General features: G+C 36.0%; 1 protein-coding gene across 1 annotated transcript in view; it reads right to left on the bottom strand.

Annotated features, from left to right (window-relative positions):
- Positions 1-7,626: 7,626 nt before the first annotated feature.
- The window catches only part of LOC101039474 (glycophorin-A), a 32,241-nt gene continuing 23,234 nt past the window's right edge, over positions 7,627-16,633 (bottom strand). The window contains exons 4-7 of the mRNA XM_074396864.1: positions 15,893-15,931; positions 13,618-13,703; positions 10,883-10,961; positions 7,627-8,419 (exon numbers count right to left, since the gene is read on the bottom strand). Coding sequence (XP_074252965.1) covers positions 8,403-8,419; positions 10,883-10,961; positions 13,618-13,703; positions 15,893-15,931 — 221 coding nt within the window. The 3' untranslated portion in view covers positions 7,627-8,402. The remainder of the gene's footprint in view (positions 8,420-10,882; positions 10,962-13,617; positions 13,704-15,892; positions 15,932-16,633) is intronic.

The raw sequence follows: 16,633 nt of genomic DNA, 5'->3' as shown, positions 1-16,633 counted from the left end.
CTGGGCAGGTTACTTTACTTTTCTTAGTTTATTGGTTGTTTGGTCATGGGAAACTGCATTTCAGCCTAGTGAGAAAACTGTACATCCCCCAAAAAGCTACATGCTATCAGCTTAGATACATAGATGATGATATAAAGGATAATCACTTTCCCCACTGGCCTAGTGTAATATTCCTATTCCATTACCTGAGAAAGAAATAAACTTCCAGTGTGCAAGCAAAATTGTACTTTGAGTCTTAAATTGCCCAGTTAATACTATATACAATCAATTATGTGGGATAAAGTAGCAATAATCTCAGACTGTGAAAATACTCAGACTCAAATGGGTAGCAGCAAACAGGCTGGGTAGGAGTGGAATCAGGAGCATGTTAAAGCTTGAGGACACAGCAAAGTATTTGCTTACAAGAAGAGGGCTAGCCAAGTGGGCAGAAACCAGACAGATGAGTTAGGTTTCAGGTCGTTTTCAATCCTGATAGAGGAATTGCAGGAAAAGTCATTCTTATAAATACAAAAATCAACATTGGTCACTTTGCTTCAAGAAACCTTGAGTTATCAAGAAAACTATTTTTACTTCTCCATCTGTCTGCAGAATCCTTGAGAAAAACTCTAGGTTTGTCTTAGTTTTGATTTCAGTAGGAGTAAACTCATGTATGTAATAACCACTTTGGTGGACTCTAGTCTACACACAGTGAGGGAGTGAGACGTGAAGGTGCTCTGTCATTGCCTCAGTCAAGGCTTTCATGGTACACTGGAAGTAAGAGAAGAGTGAACAAATCGCGTGATACTTGAGGTCATGCGGTGTACCTGGATTAAACAAAAATAGGGGAAGAAAGCTGAGAACCTGGATCTCCCATATATTGGAATTTTTGTAAAATCCTTGAGGTGAGTACACAAAAGCAAATTCTTAAAGGTTTTTCAAAAACCAGTTTATTACATGGTTATCATATTTCAGAGGATTCTGTGTGGCTTTAGAAGTGGAGAGCTATATGTGTCAGAGGATGTGGGCAACTTACAGGTCCTATATCTTTTACTCAAATGGTCCCAGTGAGAGGTGAGGGCTTCATTTGCTTTTCTTTTAGGTTTTCTTTATAAGTCGTATTAGTCCATTCTTATGCTGCTATAAAGAACTGACTGAGGCAGGGTGGTTTATAAAGGAAATAGGTTTAATCGATTTACAATTCTGCATGGCTGGAGAGGCTTCAGGAAACCTACAATCATGGCGGAAATCACCTCTTCACAGGGTGGCAGGAGAGAGAATGAGTGTCAAGCAAAGGGGTAAGCCCCGTGTAAAACCATCAGATCTTGTGAGAACTCACTATCACGAGAACAGCATGAACAGCATGAGGTGACTCCCTTCATGATTAAATTATCGCCCACAGGGTCCCTTTCATGACAAATAGAGACTACAGGAACTAAAATTCAAGATGAGATTTGAGTGAGGACATAGCCAAACCACATCATAAGTCCTGGTGGGAACCAAGGTCATTACTATATAAGACAGCTATTACCTTTCTAGAAATAAACTCTTTCCTAGAGTGACTTACTTTGAGGGAGAAACAACAGAGGCACAATTATCTGCCTTCTGTGGCTGAGAGGACACTCTCCTGTCACTTCCTCAGGTGCTAAAATGGAGAAGTAGCCTGATTTTTCAAACTAGGATTTGAATGATGAATGTATTGATCTGATGAAGGATTATATACACACTTGCTCCTAATATTATGCCAAACTGGCATATTCAACAGATATATTAATTTATTTCATTTATTTATTTATTTATTTTTATACTTTAAGTTCTGGGATACATTCATAGAATGGACAGGTTTGTTACACAGGTATACATGTGCCATGGTGATTTGCTGCATCTATCAACCCATCCTCTAGGTGTTAAGCCCCATTTATATTTTTATTGAGGTAAAATATGCATATATAATTTGCTGTCTTTACCATTTTGCATACACCTCAGTGGCAATAAGCACAACTGTTTTCTTTATTTTCCCTTCATCATCCCCTCCCCCAGTCTCCTTCCTACCCTCTGGTGACTACCAATCTACTTTTTGTCTTCATGGAGTCCACATGTTTAGCTCTCACATATGAGTGAGAATATGTGATATTTGTCTTTCTAATATATTTTACTATTAAAAAAAGTTTTAGAAACACTTCACGTTCAAAAAGTGGGATCACATTTTTTCCAAGGTATATGGACTAAGTTATCTTATTGTTGAGTAAGGAAACAGAGGTATTTCTGGCTTTCCTTCTTTTTGAAACATTTATCCTTCAGCTTTCAAGGCTTATTTTTGCAGAGTCACAGCACATTTTAAGAACACCTCAAAAACATATGTTTCATGAGATATGGACATGGGACAATACCAAGATGTCTCTGGTCTTCAGTTTTGAAGTAGAGCTCTAGCTTAGAAATATTCAGCAGGAACCAGAAATGTTAGCACTGCACTGTAAGTCAGTAGCACTAGTTTTAGAACAAAAACAAGAAGAAAGAAACTACTGCGTGTTGAAGTTTTTTCTAGGCTTTAAAATTTATGCATTATATATATATGTATATATATATATACGTATGTTAGTTCACAATAACTATACTGTGTTTTCTATTTATTAAAAATTCATTTATACACACTTTCACTTATAAACAAAGTCTACATGTACTTTTAAATTGGCTACATAATAGTCTATTTGGTTAATATGCTAATATGTAAATTATGACATAGACATTACTAAGTAAACATTTAGGTTATTTTCTTTTTGCTATTTGTTGATGCTATTAATATGTAAAGTCAATTAAAAAATAATAATTTACACATTTTTTTGTAATTTTACTGGAGCACATTCTTCAAAATAGAAATACTGGGCCGAAAATATATAGACAAATTTGTGAATTTTGGAATACATTACTCTATTGCCTTTAAGTCAATTTACAGTTACTAATAATGTGTAAGTCTTGTTTCCCATTATGCCTTATCTATGTCATTAACAAATGCTTTTGTGACATTAATACTTCTATCTGTATAATGGTTGTATTAAGTAAACAAGACTTATGGAATTCAATTAAAAATAATTTGAGTTATGTCTCCTGTGTCCTTTTAAATGTCTTCTGTAGAACTAGTCAGTCCTTGCATTGTTCCTCTGCCCAAACACCCCATCACTCTTCTGGTCGCCATTATTTAATACAAATGTCTCCCCCTTTTGTAATGAAAATATCTATTCCAATGCAATAATCAATATTTTCATTCTGATTTAAAATTAATGTTTTTATTCTTTCTTTTCCCTGGATTCAGGGAAGGAATGATGTGGTCACCTTCTCCCCCACCCAAAACCGGACCCTTGATTCCTTTTCTTCCATCTTGCTATTCAAAGTTTTCAAACCCTCTGGCATTGGAACACGGGAAAGAAAACACTAGGTAAAAGGGTAAGAAAGTTCTGACTAGACCAATATTTCACAGTGATCTCACATTTTCTCTTGGCAGAGATTTACATTTGAACCTTTCTCTTATAGGTGATCTTGTGAGTTCTTCAGAATTTTCCCATCCTTGTCTGTTTCAGTTGTTTGCCTACATCCGTCTTCCTTCCTTCATGGGTAAACAAAGCATTAGATGTCTGGCAACACTTCTACTTTCTTTCGCTTAAAAGCTATTGACCTCTCTAGGAAGTCATTTCCAACATGTCCAAAGATAACCCACAGGAACAATGTTTTTTTTTTTGTTTTGTTTTTTGTTTTTTTTTGTTTTTTTTTTTTCCGGTTGGTGTGTATAGAGCCCACAAGAAACTCATTTTTCCTTTGCCTCTTAAAACTCTAGGAATGCTTGTCATCCCCAGCTTTCCAATCTCCTCTTGATATACTTTCAGGGCAGGATTGGGACCATCATTTTGCCCTTTGGGTTTCTCAAGTGAGAGTCAGAATTCTCTAACATTCCAAGTACACATTTAAGTTCTCCTAAGACCTTCTAGGGCTTTTGACAAAGTGAAGAGAGGAAAACCCCCTCACCTCTCCTCCTTGGGAGAGGTCTTGAAGACAGACAAACAGCTCTCTTCTCTACACTCCCTTTTATCCAGTCACCAGCTCCTTACACTTTTATACCTTTGCTGTTGGTGAGAGTTGTAGAATTGTGCAATTTTTAGACATTTCCTTTGTCAATTCTGTATTGTCTTATTTGTCAACCTGGAATGCAGTTTTTATTGGATATAAGGTGTCAGCCCAATCAGCTATTTTAATTTTCTATTACTTTAGCTAAGACTCTTTCTACCATAAATGACAAAAAGCCTAATTTCAAAAACTGGCTTAAGCAAAGAAGGGACTTACTGGCTCCCATAACTGAGAAGAGGTCATATTTGCTTAGACACAGCTGGATGCACAGCTCTTCAGGACCTACCTCACTTTCCCACTTTTCTTCCATTCCTCTCCCTCTCTTCTCCAGCTGTCCTTCATGTGATGACTTCATGTTCAGATAGGGTGTGCTGATGCATCAAGCCTCACCTGCTTTCCATCTTCCCCATGGTCTACATCACTTTCCAGTGTTCAAATTTGGAACCATAAGTGTATTAAATTTCGTCATCAGTCAGATGATGAATGTTCTCACCTTCCCTTTCCCATGGTTCCCTGGCCTGGCTGTGATACCTCTGCACAGGTATTTTACACCATTCTCACCCCAGGCTGCTCAGCCAGTTGTCAATTTTAAGATCCTCCAGTCTATGGTCACACTTTTGACATTTTAAGTGTAGATTTAAGAAAAAATATTATCATACTTCTTAATAAGTACTTTCTTTTCATGGGTAAATAAAGTATTAGGAAATAAATATATTTTTAAAAATGAATAATTATAAGTCAGGGTACAAAACTATGCCTGTATTTTCTCCATAATTGGATTTATTTTCTTTATTTTCTTTTTTTGAGTTGGAGTCTTGCTCTGGCACACAGGCTGGAGTGCAGTGGCGTGATCTCGGCTCATAGCCAACTCCACCTCCCAGGTTCAAGTGATTTTGCTGCCTTAGCCTCCTGAATAGCTAGGATTTCAGGCTTGCACCACCATGACCAGCTAATTTTTGTATTTTTAGTAGAAACAGGGTTTTACCATGTTGGCCAGGCTGGTCTTGAACTCCTGACCTCAGGTGATCCACCCACCTCAGCTTCCCAGTCTTCTGGGATTACAGGTGTGAGCCAACGGACCTCACTGGATTTATTTTCTATTTTCAAAACCTACCTGTTGTATTTTTAGCAGGCAAGTCATATAGTACCTTGTAGGTAAACTACTAAAACATAACTGTGCTTATCCTTTTATTTTTCTTCCTCTCATATTAATTATGGCTTAATACTAAGCTCCACAGCTATATACAAATTCAGTACAGCACATTTACATTCTTTGAAGATAAATTAGGGCTAGTTCTAAAAAGCTGCTTATTTGCCCTACAAAAGCAGATGGTGTACATAATCATGTTGAGTCATGTTTTGCTGTAGTATTCCTATTTCCATCAAAAAGCATTTGTACTCTTCCTCCTTATGTGTTAATCTTTGTTTAGTTTCTACGCAAAATTAAAAAAAAAAAAAATCCAGGGGCTTTAGTCTGAGGGAAGCTGTTGCGGAGAATATCACTCTGCACATTACATCAACATGTAAATAATAATAAACCAGACACTATTCAGATTTAAGATGATATGGGAGAGAATTGCAAAAGTTGCACGTGACTGACATGAGGATAATGAGAGATATAGTAATTTTTTTCCCTTTGGACTGATATTAATAGTTTCTTCTTGTTTTTCACTTTTTTGTATAAATATATAAGTATACATAAATATATAAATCTTGTGACATTTCTGCAAGGCATCATCGTCATATTTCAGATGATTTCAGATTTATGATTATTCTGAATAATAATATGATATATCATCATATTATTCTCATCATCGTATTTCAGGTGATTTCAGATAAAGAAACCAAAGTTATGTTCAATCCCTGGCCCCAAACCGGGTTCTCTTTTCATGCTACCCAGACCAAACCTTCAAGATGTCACTGTGTATCATGTCATTTTAAATATTAATATAGGCTTCATGAAATAAGAAGCAAATTTTATGAAGCCTCTTGGGAGTTACAAAAGTGCATGAAAGTTCTTCCTCTTAATGAATCATATTTAAGTAGGATGTGGAATTCAGATCATAGTAATGCTACGAAATATGTATGTGCTGTGAGGAATCAGAGGACATGTTTAGTTCTAGATGCCAAAAGTGCGTTAGCGGTTGGCAGTGCACATGCTCCCTAAATACCGCCTAGGGCATCAGTGCGTTAGAACTGGTTGAGAGGCCTATGCATTTTAAATCTAAATTTAGATTTAAATAAATCTAAAATTTTATTTAGGTAACATTTGGCTTTCAGGAGTTTCTTCTGAGAAATTTGCTGCATTTGATAGGATAAGTATTTAGAATAAACCAGAGGGCTATAATTCAATGACTGTATATCAATATCACCAAAATATCCCTTTCCCAATGTCATCGTTTGGCTCTCCATTCAGAGTTGCTTTCAGGGTTAAGTTTTTGCAAAAAAGGGTCATTCTTTCTTCACCATGTCTCTCAGTTTTCTGCATTTATTTTTTCCGTCGTTTAAACCTTTTGCTTACAACTATACAAGCAAACACTCAGGGCTGAAGAGTAAAATTCCATAATCAGAATCACCAAACCCTCCCATCCCAGGCCCAATTTCAAGAAATCCAACATGAGCCATCCATGGAGTCATGGTATCTTCATAGGAAAGAATTCATAAAAGGGAAATGGTCATTTCTTCCCTGACAAATACCAAATTTAACTATGATAAGTTCATTGCTATGATTTGAATGTCACCTCTGGAAACTTTGTTGAAATTTAATTGCATTTGTAACAGCGTTGGGAAGGGCCTTTAAAGTCATGATTAGGTCACGAGGGCTCCATTTTCGTAAATGGACTAATGCCTTATAGAGGGAGTGGGCTTCTGATAAAAGGATGTGTTTGGCTTCATTTCCTCTCTCTTCATCTTAAACTTTTGCTTGCCTTTCTGCTTTGTTATCATACAGTAAGAAGGTCCTTATCAGATACAAGGGAGATGTCAGTGCCATTCCCTTGGCCTTCCCAACCTCCAAAACTAGGAAGAAAATAAATTTCTTTTCTTTATAAATTACCCGGTCTGTGGTATCCTGTTATAGTAGCAGAAAATGGACTAAGACATTCATATATAGAAGTACAGAGAAATTGCTTGGAAAAGTTCAAGGAGGTTAAAGTAATTTGTACTTTAATTATTCACTAAATTCTGTAGCTCTGGTTAAGATGGCACATTCACTCTGATCTCTTCTTGTCTTTGACTTGTAAATTACTTTAGCGAAAAGGTTAATCTCATGCTCTCTTGTTTCAACAGGTTGTTTTTATTAAAAATGTAAATTTAAAATTACCTTGGCATTTGGGTCATTAATTGGATTAAATTAACCTAATAATCCTTTTAAAATTACTTTTAAAAAACACGTATCAAGAACTGTTCTCTTCTTAGTCTCATTTTGTATTTTAAGTAGTCAATTTAGTACAAAAACACTCTGAAGATACAAATAGGTTAAAATTTGATCTTTTAATTTATTAAAAAATAAATTTCAGTTGCCAGGCCTGAAAATATATAAAAAATTTACTTTATTATCACATAACAATGAAAAGTCATATAGATTTTTATTAGTTTGGAAATAAAGTATCACAGGAAGGTTTTTTTTTTTTTTTTTTAAGTTTCACTATAAATGAGTGACAGCTGTATAGTCACATACCTTAGTCTCTATATCTAGAAATTTCTTTTAAATTTTATTAAGCTTTATTAGTGTGAACAAAATATCATCATCATTCATGTAATAGTATATCATCATCATCATCATCATCATCATCATTCATGTAATATTATATCTTGCCTGTTCAGCAATGAAGGAAATAAATGATAGGACTTTAGTGTCCCCTTAATTTATTTATAACAATGAAACCAGACTCAAAAGTTTGCAATAGGAAGAAAACCTAAACTTCATTTAGGTATTTCAAGCCTTTCATTTCACAGCACCATTATTACAATACAATAGATTAGATTAAGTTAGTATTAAACAAATGTAAATGAATTCAACTAAAGTTTTGGATTAGAATTCTCAATCAATTCTAAAAATTATGCTAACATACAAAAGCAAAGACTCAAGGAAACATTTGTTCTTTATCTTGAAATAGTAATGAGCAGAGTATTTTTTTCCATCATTGAGTCACTGGAACTCATTATAATGAAAATTGCATTCTGAAATTGTACAATTTAGGTAGGTATATAATTTATTGGAGTGTCCAATTCACATGTTAATTTTTCACTTGACTGAAGTCTTATGTCTTCTTTGCGTTCTTTCCACATTTGGTTTGGTGAACAGATTCTCATTGATCAACTTTCTCTAGAAGGATTATAGTACAAAAACAACAAGACCAAAATATGAGACATAGTTTTGTTAAACACAACAGGAAATTAATGTGCAGCATAAATTTTAGAATTCTACATTTCTGAAGAGTTGTCCTTGAACATAATTAGTAGGAAACAAAAGGCATCTCCTTACTGATTAGCTCTATTGAAGGTTCGTGTAAAAAAAAAAATACAGAATTTCTTAGCATATCTATTATATCTATTCCAAAAGCCTTAGGTAAAGAATAAATATAGTTGCTCTGTTCCCGGTTTCTACAGAGATAAGAAACTAACAACCAAACTTGTACAGAGGCAAAATATAAAGTGAAGCTAGTAAACGATAAGTTGAATTGACCTACACATGTTAATATTTAAGGCATGTTTCTGAGTCTGTCCTGTGTTTTTGAAGAATGACTTCTTTCCCACCCCCCCAAAGAAGTCTGCACAAAAGCTTACGGCCAAGTTCCTCTCTGATTCTGTGGTGTGAATGAGGGGTACTTTCACATCCATCTTTTAAGACTAATCTCAGGTGATTTCATCTCCAGAAGGCTTTGATACCTGTCCCAGTCTCTGGAACAAGTGGAGCTATTGCTGCCACTACTGTAGAATGTGTTCACTGGAATAACATACTGTTTTTTCCCATTAGTCTCTCAGCTTCTCAAGGATGAGGATTCATATTGGTATATCTAATGCGAGTGTGGTGCCTACCCCACTGTATGCATTTAGCAAATGTTTGTTGCACTTAACTGAATTAAACTACAAGGACATCTTAATGCACTGTGGTATATTAAATTGGCCCAAAGATTTGAGATGCCCAAGATTGTATGAAAAAAAAATGGCAGAGGAAACACTAAACACTAAATATGTTACTAGAATAAATAAGTGGCTAAAAGTGTGTAGAAATTTAAGTTTAAAAAATGGATTTTCAGTTGTAATTGTTCTATTTTAAAAACTGCATCAAGACATTTTTTTTTGAACAAGGCAAAATGCAAATCAAATGAATATTTTGCAGATACTTGTTCCAGCTGCCAGTCCAATAACAAGATAACCTTAGTAAATGAAGTGAACCTGGTATATGACTCAAAACCTTTGTTGTTTCAAGTATCTGCGGATTGGATTTTATTAATCCTTTTAGCTGAGAATCGTATCTATGCCATTCATTTTCACACAGCGGGAACTTCTTAGAATTAAAACTTTGTGTAACAGTCATTGTTAAGCTTTAAGAATTCACATGATAGTGTGATGTGGCAAATCCTGCATATAACCCGTGTAGCTGTGATGGATCTTTAAAACTCTCTCTGTTCTGTGACTCCAAAGTCTAGAAAACCTAGACTGGTCCAGGGTTAAAAGTAATATCCAGAAACGTACATGACTTCTGATCTATCAGAAAGTTATGGGAGAAAAATTAATTGATTTTGTAGAAGGCAGAATAAAATCTCCTTTACTTAAGGAATAAAGCTCATTCTAGAGACTTGTTCTTGGTGGCTATCTCCCAAAATAGCTGTCATTTGGGTTTATGCTTTAGACAAAGTTCAATAGGAACGATATACTTTCTTAGTTCATACCAGGGGCCATAGTGAATAAAACAAATGTAATTGGCTATTTAGACTAACAGTAGAGGCAGCAGCCACTACTGAGCTCTTAGGAATTGGTCTCATGCTGATATGAAGGCTCTCGGCATTTTGGGAGTTTACATTTTTTCACCAAAGGAATACTAACATCTGATTTTTTTTTTTTTAATGTAAAAACTTCCCACTTTTAAAGGTTGCCAATAAATGTTCTTTTCAAAAAGCACTATGTGGTGATACTGTTCTGGATGAACAAAATGTATCCACGGCCTTTCACACGTTTTGTATCTACTTAGCGCCTGGGAGTGGAGAGGAAAGTATGTGCTAGATGGCTTGCTATCTTGATAACAGCTAACAGGCGTGAGAACCGATGATGACCAGGAACAGTTCTAAACGCTTTACCAGTTGTAGCTCATTTAATTCTCATTAAAATTAACATCTGTGAGGTTGACACTATCACTATCTCTATATTCAGTGAGGTTAGTAGCTTGCTGAAGGTTACACAGTTAATAAGTGTTGCAGCATGGATTCAAATCCAAATCTGATTTTAGATCTGAGGCTATTACACATACTGACCATAGAGTCTCCTATACACATAACTTTGCAGTTTTGGACATAAGAAGTACATTTGGTTTTCTCTTTCACTTATACTATTTCATTTAGTTTTTTTTTTTTTTTTTTTTTTTAAACAAAACAAAACACTTTGTGTCTAAAGGAGAATCTCACTATGCTGCAAACTCTTACATTTCTGAAACATCAAAGAGGTAGAATTAATGAAATAGAATAGAAATGAATTATAGCTGGTTTCCCCCTCCCTCAAATCAGAAAGAAGTAACTCTCTAGTTAGTTTTCTTTCCTAAAAGGCAAAAGGTGCAAACATTAACACCCACCTGGATTTTCTGTTTCAACAGAGCTTAAAGGGACCTCTGTGTCAGGTGAGGAGGGAGGTTGTACATCAAATGAGCTTTTCTATGAAGAAATATCAGAAAAAATATTAATGTCACAATTTTCTAACCTTAAGACAGTAAAAAGTAAAATGGCTCAGCTTAAAAATATTTTTTCTAATTTTTTCTTTTGATTGAAATCCCCTTTGCAGAGATTTTGTGGTTGTTGTTACTAGTTTCCATTTGATGGGTATTTATAAGAATGGATTTAAACTTGTATTTGTGTTCCTCTATGGTATTTGGTATTTCAGTAGGAAAAGTATTACCCCAAACACTGACACCTATTTCCCTCCTGTAATAAATAGTGAAAATGAAAATAAAAATAAAGTGTGTGATCTCTGGATCATGTTGACCAGAACAAAAGTCATCCGTAAACATTTAGAAAATTACCCGAACTTTGCCAACTAAATATTTCCTTGACTTTTTTGGGTTTTAGAACATTGACCAAGAGAGAAAACAACCCACTTTGCCATATAGGCCCATGTAAGACGATGATTTTTCTCTTTTATACTCCAGGCAAGAGAAGTTATCTTAAAGACCTTGCGAAATCTCTCATACAAGAGTAGTCATTCTCAGTTACTTTTCTTTGATTAACAAAAAGTATTATTTAAGGAAGATATATTTACATGGAATAATGAAAATCAATCATAGGATTGGATGGTTGTAGAAGTTAACTGTTAGAAGCAGTTAAAAAAGAAAAGAGGCAAAGGAACTTTATGTAGATTTGCTATCATTCTCCTTCTGATGGTCCCACAATTGCAGTGTTGTTACCCCTCTCAGCCTTTTTACAAGAATTATATAGTGGTTATGGTCTCAAAAATCACAGAGAGATTAATCATATAGGATGAATAAAAACATAACTGTATCAATCTCCTGTGACTCAGTACTTCTGATCTAAGATTACAGAGACAGCGACAGCATCATAAACACACACACACACACACACACACACACACACACACACACACACACACACATTGTGTCTTAAACGTCATGAATAGAAAATAATAGCAAAAGCTATGCACTTCAATAAACTGTGTTGTATGGATTTAAAAATAGCATTAGTGGGCTGGGCATGGTGGCTCGTGCCTGTAATCCCAGCACTTTGGAGGCCATGGCAGGTGGATCACTTGAGGCCAGGAGTTCAAGACCAGCCTGATCAACACAGTGAAACCCCATTTTTACTATTAAAAAAAAATACAAAAGTTAGCCAGGCATTGTGGCCTGCATCTGTAGTCTCAGCTACTATGGAGGCTGAAGCATGAGAATCATTTAAACCTGGGAGGTGGAGGCTGTAGTGAGCAGAGATTGCGCCATTGCACTTGAGCCTGGGTGACAGAGGAAAATTCTGTCTCAAATAAAAGCACTAGTGATTCAAAAAAAATCACTGATGTTAAGAATTCATGGGTGGACCATTACTGGGTATATATCCAAAGGATTATAAATCATTCTACTACAAGGACACGTGCACACGAATGTTCATTGCAGCACTGTTTACAATAGCAAAGACCTGGAACCAACCCAAATGCCCAACGATGATAGACTGGATAGGGAAAATGTGGTACATATACACCATGGAATATTATGCAGCCATCAAAAACGATGAGTTCACGTCCTTTATAGGGACATGGATGAACCTGGAAACCATCATTCTCAGCAAACTGACACAAGAGCAGAAAATCAAACACCGTATATTCTCGCTCATAGGCGGGTGTTGAACAATGAGAACACATGGACACAGGGAGGGGAGCACTACACACTGGGGTCTGTTGGGGGGAAATGGGGGAGGGGCGGGGGGTGGGGAGGTGGGAAGAGATAGCATGGGGAGAAATGACAGATACAGGTGAGGGGACGGAAGGCAGCAAAGCACACTGCCATGTGTGTACCTATGCAACAATCTTGCATGTTCATCACATGTACCCCAAAACCTAAAATGCAATAAAAAAAAGAAAAAAAAAAAAAAAAAGAACTCATGGGTGGAAATTTGAAAAATTTATTTCAGAATATGTGAGAATAAAAAAAAGCAAAAGTTTTATTTATTTTTATTTACTTATGTATTTATTGAGACAGGGTCTCATTCTGTTGCCCAGGCTGGAGTGCAGTGGCATGATCACAGCTCACTGCAGCCTTGATTTCCCGGGCTCAAGTGATCCTCCCATTTCAGCCTCTTGAGTAGCTGATACCACAGATGTGCACCACCACACCTTTCTAATTTTCATTTTTTTGGTATAGATTGGGTTTCACCTTGTTTCCCAGTCTGGTCTCAAACTTCTGGGTTCAAGCAATCCTCTTACCTTGGCCTCCGCCAAAGTTTTAAACATATGTAAATATATTCTTTCAAATAATTAATACACAAATAGAGTCAATACTATAAGTAGAATCTTAGTATTTCCTCAATATCCATTAAAATATATAAAAGCAAATTAGACAGAAAACTAGGGAGAGATCTTTCATTGGGAAAATGGGGGATAGAGTTATATTTGGAGGTTCCCTTTAATTGGGCAAATGCAAAAGACAAAATTTTGCCAGAGTAATGGAGCGACTTCTATGTGTCCAGTTGAAAAAGATGGAGTTTAATGCAATTCTGTTTCTCTTTTTAGTTTAATTGAACTCAGAGTAATAAACTCTCCTAGAACTAGTCACATTGGTACGTAGAGCAAAATTAAAAACTGCATTCTCACCTTTCTCAGTCGGCGAATACAGTAAGAAATAAAGAGGATCTTTCCGATGACAGCAGCCATCACCCCAAAAATAATGAGTGTTATCACTACAGGAGATAAAGAGAGTAGCAAAATTATGAGAGTCTGAAATAAATGACCATACAACAATCAAAAAATAAGACAGATAAAATCAGGGTAACATCACCTTATCTTTTAATTGAGAGTACATTAATATACTATTATGTATACTTTATCTTTTTAAAAATTGTGTGCTCTACAGTAACCTGGAAAACTCTTTTTCTTTCTTTCTTTCTTTCTTTCTTTCTTTCTTTCTTTCTTTCTTCTTTCTTTTTTCTTTCTCTCTCTCTTTCTTTTTCTCCTTCCTTCCTTCCTTCTTTCTTTGTTTCTTTCTTTCTGTTTCTTTCTTTGTTTCTTTCTTTGTTTCTTTGTTTGTTTGTTTGTTTCTTTCTTTCTTTCTCTTTCTCTCTTTCTTTCTTTCTTTCTTGATGGAGTTTCACTCTTGTTGCCCAGGCTGGAGTGCAGTGGACAAGAGTGATGAGCGATTTTGGTTCACTGCAACCTCTGCCTCCTGTCTCCTGCCTCAGCCTCCCTAATAGCTGGGATTACAAGTACCCGCTACCATGCCCAGCTAATTTTTTGTGTTTTTAGTAGAGATGGGATTTCACTATGTTGGCCAGGCTGGTCTCGAACTCCTGACCTCAGGCAATCCACCCTCCTTAGCCTCCCAAAGTTCTGGGATTACAGGTATGAGCCACTGTACCTGGCGCACAAATTCTTTCGTACTTTGGATGTTATGAAGAAAATATGTCTTAACATACAAAAGAGCATTGAACAAATCATAGAATCCTAATTTTGGAAACAAATTGGTATAAACGGTTTACAAATAAAGAAAAGAAGCCTAATAAGGTTAACTTAGCCTTGGTCAGACAACTAGTTAAAAGTAGAACTATAACTATAATGCAGGTCATCTATATTCTAAGCTTGCATTACTTCCACAGTATTCTTATGCATAATCTCTGATATGGTCACTAAAAATATTTATAACATATTTGTATTGCTTCCAGATGAAGTAAATAGAATGGAAGGTTAGAAATAAAGGTAAAATGGCTCATTTATTTGGCTAATTCATATTTAAAAGTCCCATTATTGATTAAAAAGTAAAAGTAGCATTTCCTCTTGTTGGTGTTTCCCAGCCTTCTTGGTCACTTAGCTTAAATGCATGTTATAGTGATGAATTTCTATGATGTGCTTTTTACCCTGTAAGCTATGGACACAGCTGAGTGTGAAGGGAGGGTTAGAATGCTGAATAGCAAATGAGCACACACAGTGATACCAAGTGAGGGGGAAGAAATGACCCTTCAACAGAGGTGGTCAAGATGGCCCCTAAGTGGTCACATTGGCCAAAAATGAATCAAGGCTGAGATTTACCCTTTAAATACAGTGCCAGTTAATTAGATGATTTTAAATGCCTTACTCTTTACAGGAGGGAAGAGGGAAATTCATTTGTTTTATAAGCTCTTATGAGGCCTTTCTCAAATACTAAGGGTTGCTTAGAAAGGCAAAACATCTAACTCACAAGGAAAACTACTATCAGATTATGTATTGCTATTTCCAAAATGTTTTTATTTATTTTTATTTACTTATTTATTTGTTTTTGAGACAAGGTCTTACTCGGTCACCAATGCTAGATAGAGTACAGTGGCACAATCATAGCTCACTGCAGCCTCAAACTCCCAGGCTCAGGCAATCGATCCCCCCACCTCAGCCAGCCTCCCAAGTAGCTGGGACTACAGGCGCATGCCCCATCCCAGCTAATTTTTGTATTTTGGTAGATAGATTTGCCATATTGCCTAGGCTGTTCTCAAACTCCTGGGTTCAGGCAATTAATCAGGCTCTGTCTCCTAAAGTTCTGGGACAATAGCTACTGCCCCTGACCCCCAAAATGTTTTTTAAAATAAGAAATGCCTATTTTAATTTTAAAAAGAGAACATTTTCTTTGCCTTTACAATTTCGTGTGAATAAAGTTAACAACATACGCTCTGTTTTTGTTTTTGTTTTTGTTTTGAGATGGAGTCTCACTCTGTCAGCAGGCTGGAGTGCAGTGGCGCGATCTCGGCCCACTGCAACCTCTCACCTCGGCCTCCCAAAGTACTGGGATTACAGGCGTGCGCCAGCTCTTCTATTTTAACCTTGACATATTTTCTTAGGTATTTGAAACAAGCAATACATAGTTCTAAATGGAATGACTGTTATTCTTTGTCAAATATTAACATACCTGGTTCAGAGAAATCATGCACAAGTTGCTGCCTTTCTCCTATAAAGCAAAATTTCAAATAAATAAGGCATGTGCAAAAAAAATCATTTTGGAATTAAACTGTTGTGTGGGTTTCCTTTTCTTAATCAGATTTTGAGAGTTATTGGTCAACTTTCAACATCTAGCTCATAAAATTTATCTAGTTTTAACTACCCAGCAAGTATTCTTGAACGCAAAATTAGCAAATTGTCTCATAACTGAGGGGAAAGGGCTGAGAAAGTATTGGAAGAATCACTTCTTGACTTTCACAAAAAGCAATGCATTTTTAAAAATGTAAAAATTATGAGATGAAAGGAGGCATAGGGAGCCATCACTCCACATAGATGCCAGTCTCATGCAAAGAGGGCTCATGTAGCTATCAATTTTCCAAATTTATACCATAGCCACTGTCTGAATCTCAACTCTTCTTACGTCTCATTTGAGCTTTTGCCAGTAGTCTCTCTGGATTCTATGCCGGTAGCAATTTACAGTATGGTTGCCTCACTGCTACACCTGTGCTAACTCTCCCTGCCAGTCCACATCTTCCTTTCTTCTCTGTCTCCACTTGACATTTTATGTCATGAAGCCCTTACTAGCAAAACCATACAGTTTTCTGGAATTTAATTATTACAAATTACATAGTATACCACGTTGTATCACATAATCGAGGGCTAAGGTATAGTTTTTCATTCTTTAGGCTTTATGTATAAAGGTTAATTGGGG

Source organism: Saimiri boliviensis, chromosome 3, assembly GCF_048565385.1.
Source record: "Saimiri boliviensis isolate mSaiBol1 chromosome 3, mSaiBol1.pri, whole genome shotgun sequence".
In the NCBI taxonomy this organism is placed as follows: Eukaryota; Metazoa; Chordata; class Mammalia; order Primates; family Cebidae; genus Saimiri; species Saimiri boliviensis.
This window is presented reverse-complemented; position numbering and strand designations above follow the sequence as displayed.